This window comes from Emydura macquarii, unplaced genomic scaffold (genome assembly GCF_026122565.2).
Source record: "Emydura macquarii macquarii isolate MOO-44397 ecotype Brisbane River unplaced genomic scaffold, CSIRO-AGI_Emac_v2 contig_3044, whole genome shotgun sequence".
Classification (NCBI taxonomy): Eukaryota; Metazoa; Chordata; order Testudines; family Chelidae; genus Emydura; species Emydura macquarii.
In genome coordinates, this window is record NW_027133181.1 from 666672 (window position 1) to 689474 (window position 22803).

General features: G+C 37.8%; 3 protein-coding genes across 6 annotated transcripts in view; 2 read left to right on the forward strand and 1 right to left on the reverse strand.

Moving 5' to 3' along the window:
* FGF2 (fibroblast growth factor 2) overlaps positions 1-7281 on the forward strand; it is a 59327-nt gene extending 52046 nt beyond the window's left edge. The window contains exon 3 of the mRNA XM_067530213.1: positions 1590-7281. Within this exon, the coding sequence (XP_067386314.1) occupies positions 1590-1775 (186 nt within the window). The 3' untranslated portion in view covers positions 1776-7281. The remainder of the gene's footprint in view (positions 1-1589) is intronic.
* Positions 2206-22562, reverse strand: NUDT6 (nudix hydrolase 6). The gene is made up of 5 exons (XM_067530212.1): positions 22139-22562; positions 19567-19770; positions 14031-14086; positions 6661-6715; positions 2206-2696 (listed from the first exon to the last, which is right to left on the reverse strand). The coding sequence occupies exons 1-5, from the start codon at positions 22560-22562 to the stop codon at positions 2302-2304; spliced, it is 1134 nt and encodes a 377-aa protein (XP_067386313.1). The 3' UTR covers positions 2206-2301.
* Positions 22561-22803, forward strand: part of AFG2A (AFG2 AAA ATPase homolog A) — a 285684-nt gene continuing 285441 nt past the window's right edge. For all 4 annotated transcript variants that reach the window (XM_067530207.1, XM_067530210.1, XM_067530211.1 and 1 more), the window contains exon 1: positions 22561-22705. In XM_067530207.1, the coding sequence (XP_067386308.1) occupies positions 22561-22705 (145 nt within the window). The remainder of the gene's footprint in view (positions 22706-22803) is intronic.

Sequence of the window (22803 nt, forward strand, 5' to 3'; positions counted from 1 at the left end):
AAGCTCTTGCCCCAGAGCTCTAACAATCTAAGAAATATTTTTGCTTTATATATTCAAAATTGTATTAAATGATTCCATTTGAAGTGAGATGCATCATTCTGACAACAACAACATGATTAGTCCTGGCAGAAAAATCTATAACAAATATATTGGTTGCATTGTTCTGCCTCAGTAAAAGTGTGTGTGTGTGGGGAAACCGTTGGGTTGGGGCTGTTTGTGTTCAGCATTAGAAAATGACTAGAAATTTGAGGGTTGTAGCCTATTTAATTCTAAACTATGTAGATTGTATTTTAAAGGAGAGAATTACAGCCAGGTCATCTATGGAAACACTTCTGTAACTTGGCTGTGGGGAACAATGGGAAGTGGAGGGTGGCCCATATTCAGGCTCGTATATGGCATGCTTCTGATGCCACTAGATTTTTGTTGAAGATGTTTCCAGCATTTCCTATAATTGATTGATTTCTTTAGAAAGAAGTAAAACTGCAGGAACTTATTTGTCTTGAAGATGTATGGGAATTTCTGTTTATGCATTAAAAAATTAACTAATGTGTGTCTGTGTGTAAATCCTTCAGAAAAAAGTCAGGCAGGATTTACTGTCAGATAGGATTTAGCTTTAGATGACAAAAAAGTACTTAAATGTTTCTCTGTATCAGCCTCAATAGCTAGTAACAGCTATCTACTCGGTGTCACAATCAGGAAATGCTAATTTCCCTTCATAGATAATCTCTATTTAAATCAACTGTATTTTCCTGGATTCTGAAATGTACATTGCAAAGTATATTGTGAAGCATATCTGAAATGGAGTAAAATTTTAGTTAAGATGAATGTTTTTCCTGGCTTAAGTCCCCCTGTAACAATGAATGGAATAAATAGAATTTCCACATGGGATACACTTGCTAGATTTAGCTTTTTCTCATTAAAGGAAATCTTTTTTTTCATTATCCTGGTAACAGCATAGACTCACTACTATTCATATTTTTGTTACTGCACAATAGTACCATAGGAATTGGCTTCAAGAAAATTAAAAAGAAACCCCACAACACACAAAAGTTTAGGCATGGGCTGGACCCCCAGTATTATTCTATTTCTGACAAATTGATAAAGTTTGTTTGGCAGGGGCAAGTGAACCAGTTGTAACTCAGGAAAAGGGATAGCTGAATTGTCTGGCTTGGAAATCAGGACCTACCAATAATTACAACAGACAGGATTCTTCCATCATTTTTGATAAATGATGGAAAGGAACAAAGAAAGACAGAGTATGAAGACAGATTACTCTGAGATTAATCTAGCACAATGGCTGCTACAAATAAATCAGGCGGTAGTTCACACCAACTGCTTCTCCTGTTAGGAGTATATTAATCATTTGCATGTATTTTTAAACAAGAAAGCATGTTTAATATGAATTCCTTGAAGTCACTGTTGTTCAGAAAAGAATATCTTCTGAAAACAACCCTAATTAATACTGTAATGTAAATAACTTTAGTCATCAACTAACTTCTCTCAATAATAGACACTCCCATGCAGTTAAGGGAGTGATTTGTTATGCCATTGAGGATGAATATGAATAACGTTTTTTCTTTCCCTTTCAGAAATGTGCAACAGAGGAATGTTTCTTTTTTGAGCGTTTGGAATCAAACAACTATAACACTTACCGGTCACGGAAATATTCTGATTGGTATGTGGCACTGAAAAGAACTGGGCAGTACAAACTCGGACCAAAAACTGGACCAGGACAGAAAGCTATCCTTTTTCTTCCAATGTCTGCCAAGAGCTGATTTCAGTGGTAGATTCTAAAAATCTATGCCACAACACACTAAAGTGGTGGTTTCTCCCACTCCTTCCAAAAGTAGAAAAGTGTGAGCAAATATTTGCTGATAACTGCTTTTGCAGATGTCTGGTTACTAAATAAGTTTATACAATATAACTTGACATTACTGTATGTTTTGAAACAGTTGTGCCAGTGTGCAGAGGAAAAAGCACCAGGAAAATATATAGAAATTTCAAGATCAGTACTTCACATATTTTCCTCTTGATATCTAGTTAGAGCTACTTATTAGCCTTATGTTAGCTTTACAATGTAAAGGAAACTTAAAGATGTGCACACATTTACAAGAATATTTACCTTTTAAAAGAAATAATATATATATATATATATATCTATATATCTTATTAGAAAATAAAAAGTAAATATTGGATTTCCGCATGAACAAAGTCCATGAATATTTTTAATACGGTACAAGTAAGCCCACAATTTAAAAACAATCCATTCTAAATTATTAATTTAATCAAATGTGAAGCTTATTACAATTCTGTCATGTTTTCGTAAGTCTCTGGCAGCTCCCGGTGGTACAGCTTATAGAACAGGCCTGTGTAGACAGCTGGAAATTCTCTCATGGTTATATCAATTTTATCAAACCCTTCTCTGTATCCATAAAGTAGCAGTTTAGCTACACTGCTGGTGATGGGAGTAGTGTCTTTGGTCTTGGCAAGCTCCTCGAGATCCATCCATTCACACCTCAGGCACTCCTGCTGGCAGAAGCTGATGTTGAATGAGGAAGGCTGCAGGCGACAGATGATATACATATCTGACATCCCAAAGGCTCCGGGGTGCCTGTGTTGCTGCCTTATGCTTAAGAGGGACTTGAACTCTGACTTAATGCCAGTCTCTTCAAAAACCTCTCGAACTGCTGTGTTTCCTAGATGGAGAGAAATATTCCAGTACATGTAAGAGGAGACTACATTTCAAGAACTTTTCATCGTGAAAGATTTCCAACTCAAAGCATTGCTGATGGTAACACTTTTTTTGAAAATGTAAAGGCTACAAACTCCAACACTACAATAAGCTCAGTTTTTGGCCCTTTGAACAAAACTAATTACAAAGGGCTATTTTGCTTTTCTTGTGGATAACCTACAAAATAATGAATGTACCCACCTTTCCTTAATACCATACAAATATGATGCAGTTCTGAAACTGATGCACCAATGCAATATACCTAGCTCTCATTTAAAGCTATTTGATAAATATTTTCAGTCCTCTTTGACTAATAATATGCTTTTAGGTTAACTTTAAAAGGCTGATCTTCCTGTTGCATCTGAGCACTTTCAGCTCTATCTGATTGTGGGAGCAAATCAATTAGTTTAGTGGCACAAGTACACAATTCATCTTACAGGTGTAGAAGTGTACAAACAAATTTTGCCCATACAAAATGAGGGAGGACCTCAGCCCTTTAGGCAAATTTACCCTTAAATGTCTGACATTTCAGTTATAATATTTTGTCAACATACCATTAAATGTATTGAATCATAGAGAATTCATATAGATAAGTCCCAATAACTTTGCATATGTACATCTTGTGTACACTGATCAAGAGGAGATAAAACCTCTTACATTTATCATCACAAAAATCTGTAGGAGTAGAGGGGAAAAAAATCAGTAATTGGGCCCCAGTCGAGGAATGTTCTTCAGCACATGCATAGTGGTACTGAAAGTAATTGGGAATAGTTGTGCTTAACGTTAGGTACATTGTTAAGGACCTTGCTGAGTCAGGGCCTAAAAACAGTTAATAGTTAGCAGGGTAACTCACTCACTCTTTCAGAGTTTAGATCCAATCCTTCCACTAACCAAAAGCTGGAATTACCTCTGAATGGCAATAAAAATCAAAGATCCCAAGAGGGCTCTAATATCCCCATCATCTGCCAAAATGTAGCTGTTCCCAAGCTATGCAAAACTTTACAAACCCACTTGCCTGGGGTACTTTTTGGATGGGAAATAAAACTTTTTATCCTTTTTTTATGGCAAGGCAGGGAGTATGTTTTGTCTGAGTTGTTAAATGCCTCTGGCAACTGCAGTTAATTAGTATTCAGTAATGAATTAGAATGTTGGATTATATTTAACAGAAAATTACATTCATTTTAACAAAAATCTTTAGTGATGCTTCTTTGCCTGCAAACCACCATCTTGAAAAGTCAGAAGTACACACAATATAAATTTTAGATTTATTTTAAAACCACTGAAAATAATTTCAGGGCATACAGTAGCAAACCCTAAGCAAAATCTCTAACAGCCTTTCCTGCAGACAATAAATGTTTATATAGTAATGGCTCTGATCCTGCAATTATTAAAGTTAAGCACATTAATAATTACACTGCATGAGTAAAGCTTGACACATGATCATGTGTCTTCAGGATGGGGGGAGCCATTGCTATATAAATGTCTGCAGAACATTTTATTACATTAACTACATGGCTACGCCGAGGGAGGGTGGGGTGAAAAGCACCTGGACTCCATGTCTCTGACACAGTTGTAGAGATTACTGACAGGCTGATTAATTACCACTCCTGGCTTCTCTGGGCTGGAATGAATCGCAGTGGAGGTCCTAATGGAAGGTGGGGGGAGTTCCATCCAGTCTTCCTTGCTTAGAATAGAAGTGGAAATGAAGCAAATTCCCTACAGTGTATTTTATGTAGTACTCTACAGACTTAAAGGGTGGGGGGAAGAAGTGTAAAAGGATGAAAGATCAGGGATGCTGAGGAAGACCATGCTAAGGAAGACAAAATCATCAGACTAGGGATTTCAATCTAGATTTGAGCTTTGCTTCAAGATAAAGTGCCTTACTGTAGTTCCCTTATATTTTAATACTTTAATATTCTAATGACAGGTTAAAATAGAAGGAACATTAAGGGTTTGAGTTTCAAAAATTTGCAAATCTAAAAAAGCATTCAATGTGGTGCTTAATTTGTACACAACTATTGCAGCTCCTTGTGCAAATTGTTACATGTGGATGAACACTGATCTGAAAGCATGGTGACTGCAGTCCTACATTTTTTAAAATTAGGCCCTTAAATGTTCGTGTGGCTTAAAGTAAACGATGGGGAAAATAAAGTTCTGTTCTATTTTATTAATTTTCATTAATTTATATCTGTTCAATATTAAAATGTGATGTAGGAAATAGTTATTTTTATTACTCCATTTTTTTAATGGTGGCATGAGAGGAACTTTAAGGAACATACAATTTCCCTAGTGTTTTTTATACCTATTTGCTGTTGCCCCAAGCAACATCTACAGCCTCACCTATTTTTAGAAGGATGGGTCACTCCTACAATGGAGCCAGGGTCAATGCTGGCCATTCTTTGCCCATCAATAATGTAAAAGTTCCTCCAAAGTCCCCTTCCATCTTGGACCCTTCCCTTTCCATTCTTGTCTAACCAGACTCCCATTCTGACACAGGCAAATCATACAGTATATAATCATAGCATTAGGTACTTATCTGCAAACATAAATTTGCTTATGACATGTAAGCTCATGTTTCACAAAACTATGCATACTTGCAACACCAACTACAGAAGGTCAATTCTGTAATAAATATGTAAAGGAACATCATTATATCAAATGAAATGTGTTAGGTGCCTGAGGATTTTAGGTACCTACAGGGTTTGACAGTTGAGCATGTATTTTGAGGATTTAAAATTTGACTTGGGTGCCTAAAGTGGCAGTTAGGCACCTAAATCCCTTTTGTGGCTCTCTAGCCAAAACCAGATGTATAGTGGGAAAATCTTGTCCTGTCCATTGTAACTATGATCATCAGAGTTTGTAGCCTTAGACACTGTTGTGGAGAGGATGCACTTATGGCTAAGGTGCAGGACTAGGAATCAGCAGACCTGGGTTCTGTAATATAGACTTTCTGTTACTCTGGCAAATAAGTTAACTTATTTGTGCCTGATCTTACTCATCAGCAATGTGCAGATGATATTAAAAAATCTCAAACAGCATGACGAGAAAAAATGTATTCGTATTGCCCACTGGAGGTAACTTTTGAACCCAAGACCAACATAGTGTCTCCTATCACTCCAGTCTGTCTTTTTCTAAATACCAAACCTTTGCATAACATTCTGTAAACTCATTAGTTCTGTAACCCTTTAACAGAACTTCAGCAGTAGTATTAATAACCATCTACATCATATTAGTTTAAGTGAAATATTTCCTCAACTCTGTCGGTTCTTTACCTTTACTTTAAGAATAATTATTACTATTTATAATACAATAGTGCCTAGAGTCTCCTGCTGAAAGCGGAGGCCCATTGTACTAGGCACTGTACTTATACATAATCAGAGACCATTCCCCAAAGAGCTTCCAATCTAAACAGACAAGACTGACAGAATGGCAGAAGACGTAGTTTTTCCCATTTTACACATGGGAACTGAGTGTCAAATTTTTACTCAGAATATTACTGAGTTTATCACCTGGGGCTCCAGGCTGTGCTTGAAGTATTTTAATTCATTTATTTTTATGCCATATTAATTAATCTTTCTTGCACTTTGGGTTCATATTACACAATGTTGAATGAGTATAAAAAGCAAACACTGCTCTAAGTGAAAATGCAGAAAAATGTGTTAAATGTAGGGCCTTGGTACCCTGAATATGGTGAAATAGCAGGCACCCTCTGCTGAAGTTTCTGTTTTTGTATGCAGGGTCATGTCACGCCCCCTCTCAGCCATCCATTTAAAAAATTTTTTTTACCATCACAAGAGTAATCCTGCAAAACTATTTTGGGCTACGTACCTCTGTTTTAGCCAACTAAAAATGGGGCAAAACCTTCTGAAGTTCAATGGAGTTGACTGCTTACACTGTTGAGGTATTTGAAACACTGTCCCGAGACTTACCAATGTCTTCACCTGGGTCTGACAGTCCTCCTGGAAATTTCCATGCATTTGTAGTCTATAGTGGAGGAGAAAAATATTAGCAAGGTCTGCAGTCTGTTTTGCTCTCCCTCATACAAAAGGACAAAATGATTCCTCTCTAATTCCTAACCACCCTAATATGTACGTGAATTTTTTTTAAAGGTGGTGACATGTTAATTCTATAATTATCAGTAAGGATTTAAGTAGAACTTCTGTTTTTGCTAATGTGATCAGACAATTACCTGTCTATATGAAATATTGGAAGAAAACATCTACTGATTGAAAATATAAACTGTCTAACAATCATTAGACAAAGTTGCTGCTAGTTAACTAGTTAAAAGAAGTAGTTGGACATGAAAGAAGCTGCTATAGATATAGACTGTATAATCTTATATTTAATCACTAATGTATTCAACTTCAGTGTTTTTTGGCTTTTTAAACATAACTGTACATATTTAATCTTCAAATAGATATTATGATTGTAGTACTGTTCTATACTGCACTGGCTTTAAAGTGTTTAGTGTGTTTGTAATAACCGAGTAGTATAATTTGTCATTGTTTTCATGGAGTAGAAAAATAAAATTAAGACCTTTTTGTGTGTGACCTCTGTACAAAATCATTTATTGAAGTTCAGCCAGAATCAAGTTAATTATGTAAAACAGAAGGTGAATGCAGCCTTGGCATTGTAATTGCAACTGGTAAACATGGCCCAGATCTTACAGCCGTTGGATTAGGCCTTATACATTTTTTTAAACTAAACTACAGTTAAAAAAAGGTTACCAGACTGACCATCTACTTGAGATTAATGTAGGAAAAAAAATGTAAATTATCCTGGGGAAAAAAGGGTAGTTTTTCTTCTAGTGCAAAGCAACTGTGTACTTCCCATTGATTATATTGGAAAACATTCTCTCCGGGCTATCCTTAAGGGCTTGGACAAGAGTTTATTATAATAAAAACTGTAGATAGACAATGCATATATGTTCACTGGCATTCAGGTTTTGTTTTCAGTGCTTGGGTCTTTTTTACTGTGTAATTGTCCTCATGCATGACATCAAACAACTAGCTTTTAAAATGTTTTGCCATTGCAGCATGCAGTATACATCACCATCACACAAACATGGTTGGGTGACGTTTCAGACTTTCAAAATATCAGCTTATATATCAGTAAACTGGTCGCCATTGTTGGGGAAAATATTTTTTTGGAGAGGAGAGGGAAACAAACTCTAAGAACAGCCATAGTGGTTCACATCAATGGTCCGTTTACCCTAGTGCCTGTCTTCCAACAGTGGCTGGTGCCAGATGCTTCACAGGGAATGAACAGAACAGTAATTATTCAGTGATCCATCCCATCATTCAGTTCCAGCTTCTGCCAATCCAAGGTTTAGAGGCATCCAGAGCATAAGGCTGTGTCCCTAACCATCTTGGCTAAAAGCCATTGATGGACCTGTCCTCTGAACTTATCTAATATATTTTTTGAACCCAGTTTTGCTTTGGGCCTGTGCAACATCCCTTAGCATCAAGTTCCACAGTCTGACTGTGCATTGTCTGAAGAAGTATTTCCTTATGTTTGTTTTTAAAACTTGCTGCCATTAATTTCATTAGATGACCCCTGGATCTTGTGTTATGTGAAAGGGTAAGTAACACTTTCTCCACACAATGATTTTATAGACATCTATCATATCCTCCTTCAGCAGTCTCTATTCTAAGCAGAACCATTCCAGTCTTTTTAATCTCGCCTCACATGGAGGCTGTTCCATACCCTTAATTTTTTGTTGTCCTTTCTCTGTACTTTTTCCAATTCATCTTCTTTGAGAAGGGGTGACCAGAACTCCACACAGTATTCAAGGCATGGACATACCATGTATTTATATTGTGGCATTATATTTTCTGTCTTATCTATCACTTTCCTAATGGTTCCCTCTTGCTCCCCCATGTTTTCTCTTCCTCACTGGTTGCATAACATGTCAGTTTTATTCTGGCAAAGAGGGCTGGATGTAGTTAGTCCTAGATTCTGCCCATTTCATTTTGCATTAGCTGAGAATGAGGAGTTGTTGTGTGATACAAGGTTCACTCCTCTCTGTTTTAAAGTTCAAGATTCTGCCCTGATAGCATCCCCTACCTTTTGCTAGGTCAGGGACAGAGGAAAATGTGTTCTGCTGCCTCTGAGTAGAAGACTCATTCAACAATTGTTGTATTAAAGTGTGGCTGAAGCAGGAAGCCAAACCTTAAAATGTACAATTTTTTTAGAACTTTAGTAAACAAGTTCTTTCTTTATCCATCCAAGTGTAAAGGAAGTATAGTTCTTGTTTTGGTTTTTAAATTTTTTTTGGAGATCTGGTGATTTCCTGAGTGTTCTCAAAATTTAAACATGTTATTCTTCATTGTTACACCCCTCCCACCCAAGGATTAGGAAAATATTATTTCTAAATTGTGGTGTCTGTATTTTCTTCCTCACTTATGCTGGAAACTCTTTCCTCCTATAACGAGCCAGTTTTGGCTCTTACAGATTGCATGTAAATTATGCATTAACTGGCAACTACTCAAAATGAGCTTGAAGGCTCCACTATACAGAAGTCCTTACAGTTTGGCTCTACAGCGAATAAAAATACAAAGTTAATACTTTACTTCCTGTAGAGGGGTGTCTCTCTTCCCTGAACTCTTGCATTACCATTCAACATATTATATAATTGTGCCTGCCTATGAATATACCCTTTCATTTAAGTTCATTGGGTTTGCTGCATCTAGCTGTGAGCTGAAGTAAAGCTTACTTTGGTTGCTGAGAGCAAATCTGTTGGTAATTTCACCAAATGGGGAAAAACAGCTACTAGGATACTGGCTTAGCTCTAATTACAGAAAATGGAAATTGATGCATCTGGTTACATTTTATGTTGCCATTTACAGAGAATTTCTGATTGCTTCCACCAATTACAGGTAGCCTATGCTGTTATAGTGAAGAGATTTGATTTAAATTTCCAAAAGATTATTCAATTACGAAAACACTGCCTTTAACTAAAATTCAAATATATTGTCCTTGAATTCAACATGTGGAATGGCTCAGGAGCCTGGTAATGAAAAAAGGCCTTTCGTCACTTGAGGACTGGTTTAAATGTAGATAACCTTGGTAGTAACTGGAAGCCATTACCGTATGAAGGATATTTGGTGGCCTTAATCCAGTTCCACATCACAGAAACCACCATCACCACAACTGACCCCCTTACTTGGCAGTCTCAGCAGGGAGGCCAAGAATTAAAGTGTACATGAGAAATTAACTACCTTTGCATGCCTAATGATGGTTCCTCTAAGTTCTGGTCAAGGCATGTTATTTATTACTGCTTTTATGTCATAGATGTCTGGCACCTTACAAAACAAACAAACAAACAGAATCCCTGTCCCAAAGAGTTTACTGAGAGTTATTGATTTCATTGGGATTCTGCAAAGGCTTGTGTGGATCCAATTAAAGGATTGGGGCCTAAGTTAGGATATGGCATACACAGGAAAAGTGTGGTTAGCTTGGGAAGGCCATATAGTCATGAAGTTGCTGGGGTGAATAGTATGTATGTTTTGGGTTCTTTTTAATGGAGGAGTAGGGGAATCTGAGCAGGGCCATTTTCATGGGCATGAGACTGTGGAGGAATTGGCATGTATGATGCCCATGCTATAACTGTTCTGTAGCTTTTAGTCTGTCAATCAAGTACTTTTCAATACAAACAAACTTCTCCTCCGCCTAAACATTCTTAAAAGAAAATAAATACATCAGTGAAATATTTGACAGGTATGCTCATAGCTAGAGGAAAACTTTAAATGGAATATATTCTTTCAGAAAAATGTGGGTTAATTTGTATATTCTATAATACTATTTCCCATTCTATTTTTGTTTATTGGGGCTTTTGCCTTAAAATAATTTGTTTGAAAAAAAAGCTGTCAGCTAAGTCTCATCAACATGGGGAGTTATTCTGGAAGAGGTGTCCCTCATTAACTATTCCTGTGCAGATCCTCTTGTATTCAGGTAAAGAGTGCTTTGTTCTTTTTTATCTTAACCTTCCTTGGATGTAGATTAAGTTAATTTGGAAAAAGGCACTCTTATTCCAGAATTAAAATGTACCCACACAGGGAGTTAATATGAATTTAAAGAGGAATAGCTATCTTACTGTAATCCAAATTAATTCCTTAGCATAGACAAACCCTTAGGCCCAAATTCTGCAAAAACTTATGCACATGCATAATTTTACAAGTTGTTTCACTGAAGTTAGTTTCACTGTCAGTAAAGTTATGACTAATAACGTCAAAACTAAATGACTAAGTAGTAATATGTTCAGTTCTGCTAGACCAGGGTTGTAACTTGGAACTTTCTACTAGTTATATGCCTCAGGATTCTCATTTAAGATGGGCAAAATAATCATTAATGCCAGATGAACCTATAGGAAACAAAATTGTGTTATGCAGTCTTTATTCAAAATGAACAAAAGACTGTTCCCCTCTCTTCTCTGAAAATGACAGTGGTCTCTAAACAGAATGATTTTCACAGATCTCCATCAGGGGTTAACAGATACTTGTATTTGTGTGTTCTTTTTAAGCAGTGCAAAGATAAACATCTGCTACAGATGGAAAAACAGGAGCGCTATGAAAAATCAGTCTCTGCCTTTCTTAGCAGAAAGTGTGTGCATCCTTTTTTAATGGCTTCCCTCACTGGATGTGAAAACAGTCTCTCTCTCTTGCCCCAGCAACACCTGCTATAGTATAGTTCTTGTTTCCTTGAGGCCGCAATGGCAGAGTTGTAACCAGTAGGCAGCTTTTTCACCTATTGAAGACTACATTTTTTGTGTGTGTTGTCTACCCTCTTTCTCCTTTATAGCAGGTATTCTCATCATTACTGCTGTCTACTAGCTAGGAAGGCAGGCAGCTTCCTATGGTGCAGGAGAAGTATTATTTTGGGGGCTGCTACTAGATGTGAATTTGTCTATATTGGCATAGTGCTTGGCACAATCCACTAAGTAAGTTGGCTGCAACTCTCTCAACAGTGTGATTAAAATGGCTTTTGCTAAACAAATTATTTTTTTAAAATAAGTGTATAAATGAGATTTATAATATACATCGGGCATGAAACAATATATTGGAATAATTAAAGTATTTAATAACAAAGAATTCTTTTAAAATGTAGTTTGAGAATGTCAACTTGGTCATTTTAGAAGTAATGTGGATTTTAGAGAATGCAAAAATAACACACAAGGTCATTAACATCAAACTGAGTTATGTTTAAAATGGTAAACATCCAAAAGGTTTGTTTTGTTTTATACAATAAAACTATCTAAACAATATTTTCTAGTACTCCTTTCCCATGTCTTATTTCATTAACCTGCTAGACAGGCTAGAGCTAAGCTATTGTGTCCGTTTGGCTGTTGTGCAGTATGTGCTAAAATTTTTAATGAAATTTTATTTGAAGCAGTCATTGAAGATGCCCAGTAGTTATTTTTAAACTTCAATCTAGACTGTTTGCTCTTTTTTCCATCCCGCCTTCCTCCCCTTCCCCTCCCCAAAAAAACCCCACCAATAAACCAAAAAACAAAAAACAAAAAAAAAAACGAGTGATCAAGATCAGACAAGCAACTTGCCGTATGTATGTGTTTAACAAGTGAATAGTATACATTGCAACCTTTTATATATTCATTCTGGGGGAGTAAAGATACATAGTATTATTGTTATTAGACATACCTAAGGCACTGATCACTAGTAAATAAAAAAAAATACAACAGCGTTCCCCAAAATAGAGAACATATTGTCACAATCACCAACCACAGAATCTGGCGACAATTTCAAACCAAACCAAACCAAACCTGGGGCTTACCACAAGAGAGACCTCAATAACCAATGGAACACCAGCATCCAAAGTCAAGAAAATCTTGACCTCAGAGGTGTATTGCATTACATTTTGAAAGTGGTGAGACATTTGGTGCCACAGGGAGCAAATTCCAAAGCTGATATCCCTCTGCTAACAACATGCTTTTACCTGGCCTCATCTAGTTTATCCTGAGAAGTCACAACTAAAGTGACCAGCTGAAATACCCACACTTATATTTACGTTGGTGAGGACCTACCATTATGAATTCTCTCTAAAAACAGCTACCTTTATTATTAGTGATTTATTGCTGTACCCACAGTGCACTAAGTGTTTCCCAAGCACTTAATGGCAGCTCCTGTTCAAAGACCCTCACAATCTCTAAAGAATATGTAGTTAAGGTATTCTCCAGCAATACTGTTTGAAATTTACCCATCTTTAAGGAAGATAAATTTCAGGTCTTAAATAGGTTGTGTTGCTTTCACTGGATCACTGCTCTTTATAGTTGATGGTGTAAAGTATCAGTTTAACTGTTTAAAATATACATAAGTGTATTAAATATTGCATAACTGTGCATTATAAACAGTCCTTTATTACCATTATTAAAACTTCTATAGTAATGTATATCGATACCATATGTATCTCTAACTGTGTCTGTGTGTTACAAATCTATAAAATACAGTTGTATGGGGAACAGGGTCATGGAAGAGGAACCATCATTTTAATTGACTGTGACATAGCAACCTAAACATTCTCTAAATGATCTTTGATCTCTTTTACTAACCCCTTTGATAGTTACATAAATATTGCTTGAAGACAACAATTCAGACCTTTCCAGTATTTGTCAACACATGAAATTTAAGTAGAATGCAGCTGTCAATCTTTTGCTGGTTTCTTGGAGGAGGGTAAATAGCCACTGAAATCAATTGGCACATTACATGTGTTACTCTTTCATTTTTTCTTTTCCTTTTGAAAAGTGAACTTTTAAAAATGAATTGGAAAATAAAAATGTGAAACTGTTTGTGTGTGCGAGTGCGTGCATTATGCTTGTGAGCCGTGCAGGTAACCCTGGACCCACAGACCTCAAGGGGAGTTTTACCATTGAGTACAATAGGGCCAGGAGTTCACCCATTACTTTTTTTCCCCTTCTGATTGGACATATGACTTCTTCCAATAGTTGTCAAGTAATATAACATTCAGTTAAGCATAATAATAGTATAATAGTTCATTAAATTTCTATCCATTTAAAATTAACAATAAAACTGGGAAAACTAAAGGCAGATGTACTGCAAACAAAGTTTACAATTTGTTTTATTCCTTTTTATTTTAAATAGATGTAGTCTATTTAAATAGTGGTCTGTAGATAAGCAGGAGTTCAAAAATGCCACTGGGGGAAAAAGTAACCTTTATCTATTCTAGCTTATCAGAAATGAAAGCTAAAAGATCTGTATTTTATACAATATATCAAGCATATTTACGATTAATTAGTCAATATTTTAGAACCATATAACAAACTTACTTTATTTTTGTCTTGTACAACCAATACTTTTCCAGTGTCTACATCCAATACAGCACCTGTTGGATAAAGAATATTTTCTTATAACTTTAGAAAGATAAAATACCTGGAAACTATTATAAAATCTTAGCATGCAGAATTTTACATGACCTAAAAAGAAAGCACCATAAACCTTTCAAGGGACTCAGCTTGTACTGAGCACTGATTAGTCTAGGCTTATCCTGGAAGGTGATTTATCATCAGAAAACTGGACTGTGCTACATGGAAAAAAAAATGCATCAAATGACAGGTATAAAAATTAAAACTTCACAACATGGGGATGTGCTTTCCAAAATTAAGATGCAGATTACACATGTAAAAGAAAAAAAATCTTAAATTTTATGCAAGATGACTGCTAAGGTTGCAAGGTCAAGAAAACTCTTCCAAATAATCTAGCAAAATCCATTCCTTTCTTTAGTAGAAGGTTCACCCAAAGCTCATTTAAGTCCATGGGAATCTTTCCATTAACTTCAGTGGGCCTTGCATCTGGCTCCAGCTGAAAATAACCATGCTAGGTGAAATCCTGAGCCTATTCAATCAAATGACAAAACTCCTCCTAATTTCAGTGCGGCCAGGAATTCCCCCAGTGGATATAAGTACCTTCAGACTAAGAAATATGGAGAAAATGAGATCTGCTTAGCACTAACAGATTTTGAATTCAGCAGGCTGATTTTATTGATGATGCACCTATTCTACCAATTTGCTTACACATTCATTTGTATTGTGCTCTCTAAATACTTTCTAAACAGCAAGCAATATTTGAGTCAACCTAACTGTTTATCAAATAGCACTGCTCCCAAGTGGCACCGAATCATCTTTACCTGGTGGGAAAAAACACAAGTTCAAGGATCTGATTGATCCTTGCAGTGCACCCTGGTGCTTGCAGTTAGCCTGTTACTTTCTTCCACAGACAAATTTCCTTATTTTTCTTAAAATCCTGTCTGCATTTATGCCTAGTCATCCTCTCACACCCAGTGATATTTCTTTAAATGATTCCAATTTAATAACAGTTTCTTTTAAAACAGGCATTTTACTACCACAACCTCCTTTTTGACTGATTTTAGATTTATGTGCTGTGGTGAGCACAATGAGAACAGTCGGTACAATTTACAGTGTCCTTTTCAACATCAATTGTGCACTGATTTAAAATTAGTAGATAATTACAGGAAGAACTGCTCGTATCAATTTCAAGCAGAGGGAAGCCTATGCGGTTAGCACTCTGATGAAGCACACATCTAGAATACTATGGAAAAATATTTTGACATAAGGGAATTATTAAGGAATGAATGTTTAGATTGAAACCATCCTTTTCTGCATAATAAAGAAATGGGAGTTTTATGTGTAGGAGAAATATTTAAAAGATGAAATAGCAACCCTGAAGTCAAGCTCTGTGAAAGGACATACTTCAGGGAATTAGTCATATATCTGCTTCCTAATGGTATGTGACTTGCCTGACTTCATCCTTCTTGTAAATAGTTAGCTGAATATTAGTTAGTGTGGAATCCTGATTAGGAGGGGGGAAAAAAGAAGCTGGGATCCACTTTGATGCAGTCTGTGGGTGTAGTGGTTATTTTCCAGAAAAATTGTGCAGAGCCAACTGGCTTTTTGAGACTAAGAATGGCCATTGGAAGATGGCAAATAGTCTGGGTTAACTAGAAGGAAGGATCAACTATTTCTCTCCTCTGCCCCCAACAAATGGATGTCTGTCAATATAACTTTGAGCACTGTGAAGTGCCTGGAACCAGTCATAGGTAATGATTATGTCAAAAACAAAAAGATAGGAAAAATGTAAGTGGTGGTCTGCTTCTGCTCTCCTTTATCAAAACTCATTAACAGGCTCTGGAATTTGGACCTGTGGCTTTACAGAGTATTTCAAATCTGATGCTTAGAACATTAAACCATCCCCCATGTTGATTCTCCGGAAAGGTTTCAATCTGTCATCTCCCAAGGCAATAGTTATTAGAATGCTACTTTGTTCAACTGTCAGTGTCTTTTCTCCTTTTGGAAAGAGATGATAGAATTAAAAAAAACAAAAACTCAATAACCTAATCTTCTACAGTGTTGGAGGAGAGAAAGCAGATATCTAAACCACTTATGAATAAAATTATAAAACAGTTTTAACTTTGTGCCAGCAACAGATGCGCAGAGTCTACGTTCATCTGTGGCCTACTTAATGGCTATAAACAGTGAATGCACGTGCTATAAACATTAACAGACAGAGATAGGAATTATTTTGAGATATTATGGAAAATTGTTTTTAAAATTTCCAAAATTGCTTCAGAAAGTCCATAACCTGATTAGTTATCATTTCCTGCAATCTCATATGGCCATTTGTAACCACTGTTCTTATCACAAACAGCTGTAGCAATGGCCAAGATTATGGCTGCTGTTCAATAGTGTAGGATGGGGTAGTCAATAGATAGGCTGCGGACAAAATCTGGACTGCCAGACGCTTTTGAACAGACCCCCAAATTTTTTTGTTTACTTATCAGTATTAGTGGGTTTATTTTTTATTTTCTCTGGAATCTGGTCACTGACCAAGAAATTTGGACCTTGACAAAAAATAATTGACTACCCTTAATGGAGGGGGACCGTTCCCCTGCTCCAGCTTGAAATACTTTCTTTCTTCCAATAACCAGTTCAAAATCTGAAACAATGAAAAAGAATACCCATATTGTCAGCTAGGTACCGAACTAGGGATGGAGGAAGAAGAAAAGATAAGATTCTGTTTCAGGGTGTTGGTCATGTACAGATATACAATAGTTCCTTAACTTCTAACCTTCTCGGGTCTCAATAGCCTTGTGACCAGAGAATATCTAAAATATTCATGTGCTCTTGGGCTTGTGACATGTTTTTTTATCTTTAAACACTGCATGATACATTAAAGTATATGGATATCTGAGAATGAATATGCCCCTCCCACTTGTTCATGGGATCTAAGCATCACCTTCTACAAATATCTGGAAATATCTGCAATATTTTGGAACATTAAGGTATTTCAAGAATATTTCAAACATTTCATAGTGTAACAACTTTTTGTGCACTGTATGATTCAGTTACCTTTATTTATATGGGAAATAACTGAAAGAATCTTTTTCCATTTTGTTGAAAAGCAATTACCTGACTAAAAATCCTATTGCTGCATACTGATGCAGTAAGTTCATAGTCCATATACAGGGGAATACATCACACACGCCTCTACTGTTAAACAATAATAGTGAGTAACACTTTCTACCATCTCTAGTTGGCTGAGAGACTCTGTTCCATCCTGAAAGTGATCTGACCTCATTTATTCACACCTTTGTCACCTCTTGGTTAGTCTACAGCAATACAATATAGCTGGGCATGAACCCTTCGGCACCAAGGAAACTCCAACTGGTACAGAATGCTGCAGCATGTCTCCTCAGCAACAGGTGGCTACCCCAAACACATCAAATCTGTTCTCTGATCTGCTTTTCATAAGATATGGAATCAAGTGGAAGGTCTCAGTTCTTATCTTCAAGGTGCTCCATGACCTGGCCCCAAGATACCTAAAACACTGATTAACGCTCCAGGATGAAGACTGTGCTCAACAACTTTGCTTTTCTGGAACAATGGAACTTTCTACAACAGGGGTGAGCTCTCATATGAAGGAGACCGAGCTTTCTCGAGAGCTAATCTGACTGACACTGTGGAATGAAATCCCACAGGAGCTGAGGGTTACCATAAACCTCACCACTTTCCACTCTTTGCATGGTGCTTTTCTTTCACATTGCCTTCTCTGACATGAACATATAGGAATGTGTGTGTGAAATATATATAATCCAAAAGAAAACTCTCCATTGCACCTATATAGAAGAATCTATAGAATAGCACTGCTACTACTTCACTTAAATAAATCAGCTGATTTTCTTTCAATCAAAAAATCTCTAATGAAATCTAATTGAAACCCGCTGGATTCAAAAGCAATAGCAGAAAATAAATATATAAATAGTCCTAGGGCTTCTACTCCCCCCACCCCCTATTCTTATGCAGCAGTGCTTGAGATCAATATGCCACAATTTCTGGAACTATTTAATTGCTTCTACCCTTGAAGTTAGTTCAAGTTAGTTATTTGTATAATGTACAGCCAAAATGTTCACCTAACACTAACAGACAATCAGATGCTACTATTTAAAAGATATTTCTCACATATATTATTTTGGCTTTGTAGTGTATAAAACAGGTCTTTTTTAAAAAAAAGCTATGATTTAAAAAAAATTACATTCTGAGTTATGCAAAACTTACTTCAGGAAAATCCCCTTTCAGTTAGTTCTATTTTCTCAAAGATGTAAATTGTAAACATAAGTACTAATACTGTACTTTTGCAAAGAGAACACACTGCCTGACCTTAGTTTAATGCCGCATATTTTAATGATGAGGTTTTCATACCTCTGGAAAACATGCTTAAACATGTCCATTGGAAACAAAAAACCAAACCCAAGACTTGATTAGGCATTTTTAGCTATGCTGCCCTCTGCTGATTTGCACTGCAACGTGTTGACTGGCAACTCAATATTGCAAAGCTGTACTACAATGTAAATCAAAGGAAAAAAAATGTCTTTATAGTCTTTATTTCTTTCCAAAATATAATTAAACAATCTATAATTTTCCAGCTCACACGTACCTCTTAATTAGAATGTGCATATTATTGTTTACAAGATCTCAAAATCATGTGGTGATCAGCTAAGCTATACAATGGTGTCTAAAACTGGTGATTTTTGCCCCTCTCCACACCTTCAAATTGGTAGTATGACAGATTTGGAGCTGCTCTGTAGTAAGCACATTTGATCCATTGAGTGCTGTAGCCCAGGACCTAGTCTAAGAGTGGGAGAATTGAGGGACTGAAGCCCGGGGAAGATAAAGGCAGGAGGTGTGAAACCAAGAAGGTGCCACTGGGATCAGTGATTCAGCTAGTTCTATAATCATGACAGGTATATTAGCACACTTGGTTGGACCCAAGAATTGGGTCCACATTTACAGTACTTGCAATACTTTAAAAAGACCCTTGTATTTCTTTTAATTTTTGCAAAAAGGTACACTTTATTTGTTCTAACTTTTTAATTATAGTTCTGAAGCCTTAACATTCCATCTCTCCTGGAGGACATTTCTCACTTTGCAGAGTGAATGCCATTGGGTTCCTGGTTTTGTTTAGTTTTTTTTTAAATAGCATCCAATAGGACAGGTGTAATTTCACAGCTTCAGGACCATATCTCCCTTCCACTGCCCAGTAGTTTATAACTTTTCTGACCCTCAAAACTGAGACATCAGCTTACCAATTTGTTTTTAATTCCAAAATAACACACTGTGTTTATTCTACAGGGATACTCATGAATGACAGACGGTACTTCATAAAGTTGTCCAGCCGCTCAACAAACTATTTCCACAGGATTGTGTAGTGTGGAAGCCTGGTTGACTATTGCTGAATCAGATGCTAAACTATCAAATATTTTTCATAAATAGAATTGTTTCTGGAACTAACCTGCAACTCCTAACTGATGCGTGGCATACCCTGGTAATCTGCTGTGTCCTTCTCCTAGCCATAGTGTCAACGTGGATGAGTCGGATTCTGCATGGTGAAAAGTAAAGCCCTGCAAAGCAGCAGTGGCTATAAATTTGCTTTGGAGGATAGGAATGTGCAGCCAAACTGCTATTCTGCCTTCTGCTCTCCATTGCTTGACAGACTCTGGAAAAAAAGAATAACATAAAGCTCATTGTATGCTTTCAAATCAAGAAAATAGATGTGAAAATAAAAACTGTTGTCCTCCGATGCCCCCCCCTCCCTTTTTACTAACTTCTTTAGTTCTGCTGAACATAATAGGAGAGCTTAATGTGAAGTAACAGCAGTAGTCAGAAACATGATTGTGAAATGATATTGTGGCCTATTCCATATTCATTCTCTTTTAGGGCCTGATTTTTAAAGGTTTTCAATCTGGCCTCATTTACTGCAGGTGAAAATAACAGGTATAAAAATGTAGGTGCAATTAACTGCACACCCCCAAAAAGGAGGTATGGCAATGGAAATCTGACTTGTTTTCTATTAATACAATTTATTCTGTTTATAAACATAAAAAAAAAAATTCTGTCAGTCATGTAAATTCCATCTGGGATCTAAAAATTAATCTGTGCTCTTTCTGCTTCTTACATGATCACTAATAATATTCTCCAATTAGGATTTAGGTAATGATTTTGTTGAGTCAGAATGATAAAGAGTAGAATCTAGTTCTCTTTTCCATAGCTTCATTAGCTTTGCAGAGATAATTGTAGTAACTTATTTTTCTCAGAGAACTCAGGCCCAATTTTGCAAGCACTTCTGCATGTTAACTTTCTAAGTGTCTATTATACTTAAATAGCCCTCCTTGCCATAATATCTGAGCAGCTCACAATCTCTAATGTCTTTATCCTCACAGCACCCTGGGGAAGCAGAGTTATCCCCATGTTACAGATAGGGAATTGAGGTATGGAGACGCTAATTGACTTGCCCAAGGAGGTGCATGAACTCTGTGGTAGAGCACACACTTTAATGCAGGTCTTGTAAGTCCTAGGAAGGAGCCCCAACCCGTTGTCCATCCTTTCTGCACTGGGACTACTCCTTGTAGTAAAGTTAATTCCATGCCTGTTTGCTGGCTCAAGATTTTGATGGACCAGACTCACATATACAGAGGCAACTAACAAGTAGAAGAATAAATTGCCTTATTTGCAGTTACTTCTTTGGAGGTACAATCCAAGTTTCAATTCCAATAACTGTCTTCTAAAAATTTTGGGAAACACTGTAAAAAACTATACTTAACTGAGAATAATGATGAATACACATCTCCAAATAAATGGCGACTGGCAGTAAGGGGACTAATTTTGAACATACAAATAACTGAATAGTTTCTTAATCACTGGAGGTTAAAGTACAAGAGGCATTTATCATTGGCTAAACATGCATCTCAGGTATCATGGTTTGTTGTTTGTGGGTTTTCAGTGGAACTTTATATTCATTTTGCTGACAGCTTTATGCAATGGATAAAGCAGATTCTGCACTTTGCATCTGTTCACTTTCCCCCCCTGTAGTAATAGAAGTCAAATGTTGAAAACAGTGTTGTGCAATTGTAAATCCCAGGTTACACAATTATGCCATCCCCTGGAAAGAATCAGACTTGAGGCTAGTGGGTCAGCTGGATAAGAAGTGTGCTTTCTCTTCAAAGTAAAGAATGACAGGTAGACATATATAAGGAAAAATAACAAGGACATTTTAAGTGATTAGAAAATGAATGTCAAAGGACCATTTTCAAATTTAAAATTTGTCCAGATTTGCTTATTGATGTATCATTAACAATTAAGAATTAAAATAAAAAAAAACCCCTAACTTACTTTAATCATTAATGTTTCCCCCCCCCCCCGCCCTTTACACTGCATTTGTTAGACATTAAAAACAGATCCCTCAATTACTCTTTGAGATTGGTATTTGGTTGCATGCTGCTGCTACTGTAGGGTTGTAGGAATGTTTAAATCTAATTAAAAAAAATAGTTTCAGCTGAAAAAAGGAAGCTCTGCAAAATACCTCTGCTGTGTGCTTTATACAATCTCAGTTTGGGGCATTCACTATCTCCCTTTACCTAATTTTATTGTTACACACTTTTAACCATGTAATGAATACATGACTTTATTTAGGCCTGATACTGCTGCCCACATTTTCCTAAGCGACAAAGTAGTGCTAGTGAAGGCAATGGAAGGCTATGTGAGTGTAGGATCGCTGTTACTGTTTATTATTACTGTGTGGTTTATGTATGTTGTTGATACCCCCTGCTTCCTACTGGAAAGATTATAGAGCCCGGGGGGGGGGAAATCCTGGCCCCAGTTTAGTCAGTGGGAGTTTTGCTAGTGATCCCCATGAGGCCAGGATTGCCGGTCGCGAGGGGGGAATCATTTCTTATACAAGACCTAAGGACCTGATCTTCTCTAGCTGCTGCCCCTGCCCTCCAGCACGACCCCTTTGTGTCCCATGGGCAGCGTGTGGCCCTGCTGAAGGCTACTGAGCGGGCCCCGTGGCTCTGAAATGCACTTGCCCTGTAGCCAGCTCTGAAAGGCGCCTGGGTCCAGGCTGTCTGAAGCGTGAAGCTGAGCCAGGTGAACGCTGACCCCGCCAAACTTATCCCGTTCTGGGTGGAGCCCGGCTGCCGCCAGGCTGCGACCAGCCGAGCTCCCGAGGCGGCCAGGGCCGCACAGAGGGGCTGGGGCTCGGGCGGGCAGACGCCGGAGAGCCCAGAGCATCGCCCTGCGCCGTGGTAGGGCAGCCAGCGAGAGGCTGGGATTGCAGCCGCCCGCGGGCCGTCTGCTGCTGCTGCTGCTGCTGGCACCTGGCAGGCGGCGGTGAGGGGGCGGCGCCGGGTGGCCTTTGCACTCTGACTGGGAAGGAAGAAGCGCTTCCAGGGGCCACACGGCACGCACGTGTTCGCTGCCGGCCCCGGCTCCTCCTCCTGGCATCATCATGTCCGCCGCCAAAAGAAAGAGCGGGGGGCGGCCGGCTAGCCCCGAGAGCGGCTCGAGCGGGGGGCGGCTGGGCACCCCGGGGCCGGCGGAGCGGCCCCCTCAGGCTCTGCTGACGCTGGCTGCTGCAGACTTCTTGGGAAAAGGTACGGCCACGGCGCGAGCGGCAGGCGCTGCAAGGAGGCTGCTCCCAGCCCCCGGTCGCGCGGCAGCCGCTGCCTGCCCTGCTGCTGCTCCCTGGGGT

Excerpts from the sequence above, each read along its gene's own strand:
- NUDT6 (XM_067530212.1), bottom strand. The coding sequence starts at position 22,562 with ATGATGATGCCAGGAGGAGGAGCCGGGGCCGGCAGCGAACACGTGCGT. Across the intron at positions 19,771-22,138 it reads CTTTCAGAGCTGGCTACAGG|AGTCTGTCAAGCAATGGAGA; the intron begins GCAAGTGCATTT and ends CTTTTTTTCCAG. Across the intron at positions 2,697-6,660 it reads AGACCCAGGTGAAGACATTG|GAAACACAGCAGTTCGAGAG; the intron begins GTAAGTCTCGGG and ends CTCTCCATCTAG.